Source organism: Phaseolus vulgaris, chromosome 8, assembly GCF_000499845.2.
Source record: "Phaseolus vulgaris cultivar G19833 chromosome 8, P. vulgaris v2.0, whole genome shotgun sequence".
NCBI lineage: Eukaryota > Viridiplantae > Streptophyta > Magnoliopsida > Fabales > Fabaceae > Phaseolus > Phaseolus vulgaris.
Genome location: NC_023752.2, coordinates 36,986,728 through 36,994,507, shown reverse-complemented (window position 1 = coordinate 36,994,507; position 7,780 = coordinate 36,986,728). Strand labels below are relative to the sequence as shown.

The following is a 7,780-nucleotide window of genomic DNA, read 5'->3' as shown; positions in this document are numbered from 1 at the left end:
TTGAGGCAAGATTAAAAGTCCTCAATGCATCCAAGGGGGAGGAGATGTACACCCTGGGCAAACTAGGGCACCAGAAAAAGTCCTTCTCACCTCGGAGTGAGTTCAGGTAAGATGAACTGAAAAGTCAGAGGTGTTTGTGACCTTAAACGGCGGGAAGGGAAGGTTGATCGAAAACCCCTTTCCCCTTTTAAGTGAAACATCAATATTGGCCCAGTACGACCAGATAAAGCTTCCACGCTAGCAGGCAGCGCGAAGGTAGATAAAATCCCTCTCGACTTAAAAAAGTTCAGATCATTGTTCTAAAACTCAGGGAGGTAGAGAAGGATCTGAAAGGCGCCTCTACCCCCAGATGAGGGCACAATGATCAAGTTATGAAAGTAAGAAAGACTGCATCGCCAGAGCCCTACGGCGTGAAGGATGAGATAGCAAGTGGGCTGTACGGCGATCAGTTCCAGGCGATGACAGGAGTAAGAGGTCACCTCGCTTGGCAGATCAGGTAAACTGTATTTTAATACTAGTTTGAGTTAAAACCTGCTGCCTTGTAAGTGATTTATGCTAAGGTTTGTTGCCTTAAAGTTCACAAGTTGTGTTAAATATCATCGGTTAAAGAGTTAATAGTTGCTCAAGTTTACTTAGAATTAACAATTTGGTAAATTGTTATAAGATTAACAGTTTACTCAAGTTAAAAGCAGTGTATGAAAGGTTGAGCCCGAGTATTGCTAAGTTAATGCAGTTGAGTGAGTTTCACTGGTTACGCTAGTTAACCCCACAACAAATAGAGGCAAAAGTATGCAAGGTAAGAAGAAAGACGATATTCATGAAATGAAAATTATATAAAGCAACGTCAAAACAAGTCTATACACAAATAGCTATTACAAACAAAAGATGAACGACAAGTTTCAAAGAAGAGGTGATGGGGAGAGGCAGTTAGTCTTCGGAGGGTACAATCTTCCCATCCACCACTTCGTTGCAGATCGACACCATGGAAAGATCGAGCTCAGGGTATTGGCATGCTACTTGCTCCAGAGCGGCGTCGAACCCAGCGGAGAGGACTTGAGCAGCGCTCTGCTCGAGCTCATGAGTTTGCTTCTTCAGACCTTCTTCCTCCTCATGAGATCGAGCAAGTTCTTCAGCAGCTTTTTTGCTCTCGTCCCGAGTTTGGGCCAGCTCTGCAGCGATCTTTTTGGTCTCCTCGCGAGCTTCGGCGAGCTCGGCGAGAGCCTTGTCCCTTTCATTCTCGACCTTCCCCAGAAGGACCTCCCTATCTACCGACCTTTTCTCAAGTTTTTCCACCAGGGAAGCTTCAGCTTTTCGTGCAGCCTCCATATCTGCAACCTTGACCCTGTATGGAACTAATTTGCTCTCCAAGTCAATCTTCTCTTGAAGCTGGGTGTGCAGTTTTTGGCGCAGATCGGAGGCCTCCTTGCGTGTGTTCCTTAGCTCAGCGTCCAATGCATCCTCCAACCTTGAGTGTTCCATCTCAGTCATCAGCAGGTTGCAAGTGAGCTTATCCGCCTCAGCCCTTATCATCAGATTTGATTCCTTGAGCGCGGAGTTCTCCTCTTGAAGCTTCTTGAGTGAAGCCTTTACAGCTCTTGATACAAGCAAAGGAAGATCTTCCGCCATGGTCTTCAGTTGGGTTGTGAAGGGTCCCAAGGTCTCTTCGAAGGAAGCTGGGAGGCTTGAGGCTGATGCTTGAGGCACTGGCGGGGTTTGATGTTGACTTTCACCACCACCCTCTTGAGTTTGTAAAGCAAGGGGAGCTTCTAGGCGTGGTGGTGAGGTCGGGGATTCTGTTATCAGTATTGGCGAAATTTGAGCGCCCTCATCTTCTCCTAGTGCGGCCCCAGCGATGGATGTTGTGGAAGGAGGACCCTCTCCGACAGATACAAACGGTGTTGAGGCGCTTGGAGGGTTTTCCACGTAGTAAGGGTCGCTGCTTTCAACTATCGGGGGCGCGACGGCCAAGGGTGTTGCTTGGACTGGTCCTAGCAGAGCTGGAGGTGAGGGCGGTGTTGGTGTTGGGAGTGTAGGTGGTGTAGAGGTGGCCACCCTTGTCCTCTTAGTAATAAGGCCATCCTCAGTATCTTCGTCGTCATGTTCTTCCTCTTGCACCACCTGAGGAGTCTTCCTTTTGGGTTTCCTCAAGATTAGTTTTTTCCTTTCTGGGGCGGGTAGTACCCCAGAAGAAGTTGGACCTCGGGGAGGAGTTTTGCCTTGGGTAGCGACGATCGCCGCCACCGGGTTGGGGACAGCTTGGGAGCCCGCCGCGAGCTTGTGGGATCGGGTGATCACCCTTAATTCCGCCAATTTCCCTTTTCCCAAAATGTTATCTGCACAAGGTAAAGGATAGATGAGCAACCAAAACAGAAGCAGAACATACAAGTATATTTATACAGAGATAACACAAGCAGCACATGGATTAATGATCAAGGCCTATACAGAAGGGTAAAAATGCTAAGTCAGTTTAACACGAAGCAAGAGTCTTGGTATTGAAGTAGGGGCTAACCTATGTGTATTTCGAGTTGGCTCTCGAAGAACTCGAAGGGAATTATTGAGGCAGTAGGGAAGGTGATGTTGGCAGCAGCCACACTCTTCCAGAAGAGACAAAGATCTTTGTCTAACTCCCCCATGTTGTCAGGACTTCTTGGTCTCCTAAAGCTGTCCTTGGAGTCCTTGTTCCCCTTGTTTACCCAATACTTCGATCCATCTGTCCCATCACCAGAGGCGGATATGTGCCCAGTCATCTGATGCCTTTAGGACCTGTAAGGGAAATCAGTCATAGGTAGGCCCCATAGCCATCTCCATTCATCAGAAACTATCAATTACGAGAAGCCGTCAAGCAATGAGGGGTCTTGATCGTTTTGGCACACCTTCACGAACTTCCCTTTCCAGTCTTTATAAGATTGCTGGAAGATTGAGAAGATTGATCTCCCAGCAATCCCGTTCAAGCTGACCCAGGGGCGATCTCCGGGATTCTTTGCCTAAAAAAGGAAGAGGAAGACATCGACTGAGGCTGGCAACAACAAGTGCGCGCAGAGGATTTGGAACGTCCTTACGAACGCCCAGCTGTTGGGATGAAGCTGGGCAGGGGCGATGTTGAGCTCGGTCAGTAACTCTCTCTCGAAACGAGTAAAAGGAAGCCTAAGCTTCACTTTCTTGAACAATGTAGCGTAGATGAAGCAGAACAACTTGTCGTTGTTCCCCTTATCGTCCGCGCAGATCGGTTCTCCCGAGAGGCAAGGCAGCACGGTCACTTTGCTATCATGCTCCTTGTGAAATGAAAGGTCGGGTTGATCTCCTTTCTTCAGTCGGTGCACGCCCAACTCAGTATTTATTGAGGAGGTCTATTTTAGCAGAGTTGGGGTGGCCCAAGGATAGAGCTCTTTATAGTCTTGCGGAGGAATGGAGGCTCCTCCGACGAGTGGTGGAGTTGCCTGGGTAGGGTTGGCATGAGAAGAGGCAGGCCTCTCAGCCTGTGTGGAGGGAGCACCAGAGGCTCGTGAGGGTTTGCGTGTTGATGGAGGATTTGTCCCAGGGACAACCCTACAAGTTTTGGGCGGAGGGTTTCGCGATGAAGAAGGAGGATTAGCGGTGGACTTCGTGTGAGCCATCGCAGGAACTGCATAGGAAAGAAAAGGGATAAAATGAGGACAGCAGAGAATGACTCGATTGAGGACGAAGAGGATAGAACGAACAAATAAGGGTTCGCTGGGATAGACGTTATCAAGGACGAAACCTTAGGTTACGAGAAAAAGAGATACAACCCACAACGTATGCTTCAGACAGTTAATGGATGATGCAAACCGATTAAAATGCAGTAAATGTCAATAGGAGGGGTAAAAGGGTTACCTTTTTATGATCGGATGAACGCTGAAGAAAATTGGAGATTGAGATAGACGAGAAGTTTCGTGGTTCGCAGAGAAAGCGTTTGGAATGCTTGAGGATGAAGAAAGATGATGAAACAGTGAAAAACGCGAAGGGTTTAAGGGTTTCGAACGTTGTAGGAAGCGCAAACGACGGTTAAAAACGACCGTTGATGAGGCCACGTGTCGTTTGATTAAAGAGGGGGTTGGTGGAGCGTCAGAGAGTCAAAGGGTACGAACGTACGGAGATCCGTACAAGCGCCACGTAGATCGACGATGATTTGACTTCCTAGTCTTTTCGCTGGCCAAAGTCTCAGCTTAAGACTGGGGGGCTTGTGTACCGATCAGGTAATCGGAAGTGATGACGTGGCAGCAAGCGATAATATAGGCGTGTTGAACGGGACACCTGGCTGACAGAAGGGAAGTACATCGGGAAGTCTGTGTAGTCGCCAATCGTTGATTTGGCGCTCTCCGATCTCTAGTGTGTGTAATTGGCGGTCGCCAGAGTTGCGCCATAGTCGCCATATATGAGTACTAGGAGATCAGGTGGTTAGAGACCGCCGAAAGGGGCACATCGCCGAAAGATCAAGAAAGCTTGCCTAAGGCTTTCAAGGGGTACAAGTACGAAGAAGGCGCCAATGATATGCTTATCATGCAGCAGTGGAGGATGAGGTTATCAGATGATCATTCCCTAGCCAGAGGTCGAGGCAAGGGAACAGTTTCCCAGAGCATGCATGACGTGCAAGTGAAGCAGATCCTGATAGCGGCAGGCGAGACCACAGGGAAGGTGTGCATGGTGACACCCCGTACTCGCCACTTAAAGGGTCGCGCTCCAAGGTAAGTTGTGCACCAAGTTACTCCTTGTATGGGTAACTTAGTCGAATGACTTGAAGAGTAGAGGTGACGTTCAAGTGGAGGGAGCTCCAGATGGTGACACGTGTACAGCTGGATGCGAGCCACGTGTCCAGAGGTGTAACCGTCAGGAGAGAGAAAGTGCTCAGGTATATAAGGAACACTTAACAGACTTTTGAGGTACGCTTTCAGAATACTTTCTAGTACACTGAGATTCATTGCGCACGGTTCCTTGAGTTGAGATATTCTCTCTGAGTTTTTGGTGATTCCGTCACTGACTTGAGCGTCGGAGCGCGATCGGCCGCAGCGGCGCCACTTTGTTTTCTTCAGGTTCTTGCGAGGGATTAGGGCGTGAGGAGCAAAGGCTAGCGTGGTGCGAAGCTGATCAAGAGGAGAGACCTTTGACGTGGCAAGACTCGTGCACTCAGGTCAACCGGCAGGATCAATAAGCAAACTCAACATGAGGTAGTAAATCCTCCCAAACCCTTGGATTCCCGGAAATAAAGCATCTCAACATTTTACCCAAAGTTCTATTAACCACTTCAGTTTGACCATCAGTTTGAGGGTGGCAAGTAGTAGAAAAAAGAAGTTTTGTGCCAAGTTTCCCCCATAAGGTCCTCCAAAAGTGACTTAAGAACTTGGAATCCCTATCGAATACTATACTTCTAGGAAGTCCATGTAAACGAACAACTTCCTTAAGAAGAGATTTGCAATATGGCATGCATCATCCACTTTGTTGCATGGAATAAAATGAGCCATTTTAGAAAAACGGTCCACTACCACAAAGATGGAATCCTTACCCTTCGATGTCTTGAGAAGTCCTAAGATGAAATCCATAGAAATATCAACCCAAGGCATTGTAGGGATAGGAAGAGGGGTATATAAACCATGGGGTTGGAGTTTAGATTTAGCTTTCATTTATCACAGAAGCTATGTACGGATTTGCGCATGTGAGGCCAAAAGAAATGTTCATGCAATGTTTCTAAAGTCTTAGCTACCCCAAAATGGCCCATAAGCCCACCCTCATGAGCCTCTCTAACAAGAGATTGTCTTATGGATCCTTAGGGAACACAAAGTCTTTTTTCTTTAAAAAGAAAACCATTATGTAAGAAAAAGTCTTTGTGACCTCCCTTGGAACACTCTTGATAGATTAGAGAGAAATCTAGGTCATCATGATAAAGTTACTTTATGTGATCAAATCCTAAATATTGAACATGCAAAACATTTAACAAGGTATATCTTCTTGAAAGAGCATCGACAACCACATTAATTTTACCTTGTTTATGTTTGATCACATAAGGAAATTGTTCAATAAACTCCACCCACTTAGCATGTCTCTTATTAAGCTTGCTTTGGCTTTTCAAATATTTAAGGGACTCGTGATCACTATGGATCACAAATTCCTTTGGAAAAAGATAATGTTGCCAATTTTGCAAAGCTCGAACAAGAGCATAAAGTTCTTTATCATAAGTGGAGTAATTGATATGACTCCCTTTGAGTTTCTCACTAAAATAAGCTATGGGGTGTCCGTCTTGAAGGAAAACAACCCCAATGCCTATATTAGAGGCATCACATTCTACTTCAAATGTCTTAGCAAAGTTAGGAAGGGCTAAAATGGGGGTTTTAGTCAATTTTTCCTTCAAAGTTTGAAAAGCGTTTTCTTGCTCTTGTCCCCACTTAAAAACCACATCCTTCTTTACTATGACATTTAATGGTGCGGCAATTGTACTAAAGTCTTTCACAAACCGCCTACTGGAATTTTTTGTTAAAAACCGTGTGTGACTTAAAAAATTTAACTGGAACTGTAGAAAGCGAACTGGAATGTGAAAATGTAACCACTGGAAATTCAAGATGTTATCTAAAAATTGGCACTGGAATAACTCAAAAACAGTACGCCAATTAATTGTAATAAATTTTGCAAAATCACTGCCAGATTACCGTATTTTTTTCGGCAGTATTACACACTGTTCGTATTTCATTTATCATTTTTTTTGTATATTGAGTTTTGATGTACTTCGTTTTTTCACTCTTTTGTAACACCTCAAACTACTTAATTCCAGAATTTCAGAATTTTCCAGTAAACACAGAAATTTTGATAAACCAAACAGTCAGCACATTTTTATGAAAAACAGAGGGACCTATACTGGAATGAAAAACAAAATTAAAGAAACTACAAAGACACAATAGAAATGATGAATAAGAACTTGTATAGATCTAATACACAAGCATGAACTCAATACTAAAAAGAAAATGCACCAAAGGATCAAGAAAAAACAGAAACCAAAATTAGTACTCAAATAAAAGCAATCAACTAAAGATAGCAAGAAAAAGACTACAAGAAATTGATGACATTATAGGAAAAAACATGACTAGACAAAACAAGTATGGATTCAAAAATTAAAATGACTCCAGCACAATGTATTAACAACAATTAAAACAGCAAGAAATACTCAAAAAACACAAAAACAGAATCACTAATCACAAAAACAGAATCAAAGTGTCCAGAAACTCAAAATTTTTTTTGCACACAACCATAGCTCTAGATACCACATGAAGTGAGTTGGATAGACACTTAACAAGAAACAACACTAAGGAGACTTAAGGTCATCTCAATGGAGGATAATGCCATCCAAGAGAGAAGCCAAACTCATTGAACAATGAGTGCCATGTCCTTATCACAAACACTTGGCGGAATTGAAAGGAAAGCAAGAACAAAAGAGAATGCTGAAAACAGAATTGGACTCAAGGAAGCTTCAGGAATCATCAATGGAGACATAGTCGTCCAAATGATGTTCCAAACTCAAATAAGAGTGCTATCATCCATGGAACAAGATTACAAATCAAAACTGAACCAAGAACACAAAGCACCGTACAGAAACTTAAGAAACAACATATGAACACAAAATTAAACGGTGAAAAGATGAAGAACACTTAAGCACTTTATACTACCGATTGAAAACAGAAATGGAGATGAAATGAAGGAGACTTAGGTGATTGAAGATCGGCTGGAATGGGAATTGGAGTTGCTCACGCCACTTGGTGATGGAGTCCCAAGATGAGTG

General features: G+C 44.3%; 1 protein-coding gene across 1 annotated transcript; it reads right to left on the bottom strand.

Moving 5' to 3' along the window:
- Positions 1 to 927: 927 nt before the first annotated feature.
- On the bottom strand, positions 928 to 2,747 carry LOC137825042 (uncharacterized). Its single transcript, XM_068630716.1, has 2 exons — positions 2,510 to 2,747; positions 928 to 2,333 (listed from the first exon to the last, which is right to left on the bottom strand). Exons 1-2 carry the CDS (start codon positions 2,745 to 2,747, stop codon positions 928 to 930), a joined length of 1,644 nt encoding a protein of 547 aa, XP_068486817.1.
- Positions 2,748 to 7,780: the final 5,033 nt, after the last annotated feature.

Excerpts from the sequence above, each read along its gene's own strand:
- LOC137825042 (XM_068630716.1), bottom strand. The coding sequence starts at position 2,747 with ATGACTGGGCACATATCCGCCTCTGGTGATGGGACAGATGGATCGAAG. Across the intron at positions 2,334-2,509 it reads CCAACTCGAAATACACATAG|ATAACATTTTGGGAAAAGGG; the intron begins GTTAGCCCCTAC and ends TACCTTGTGCAG.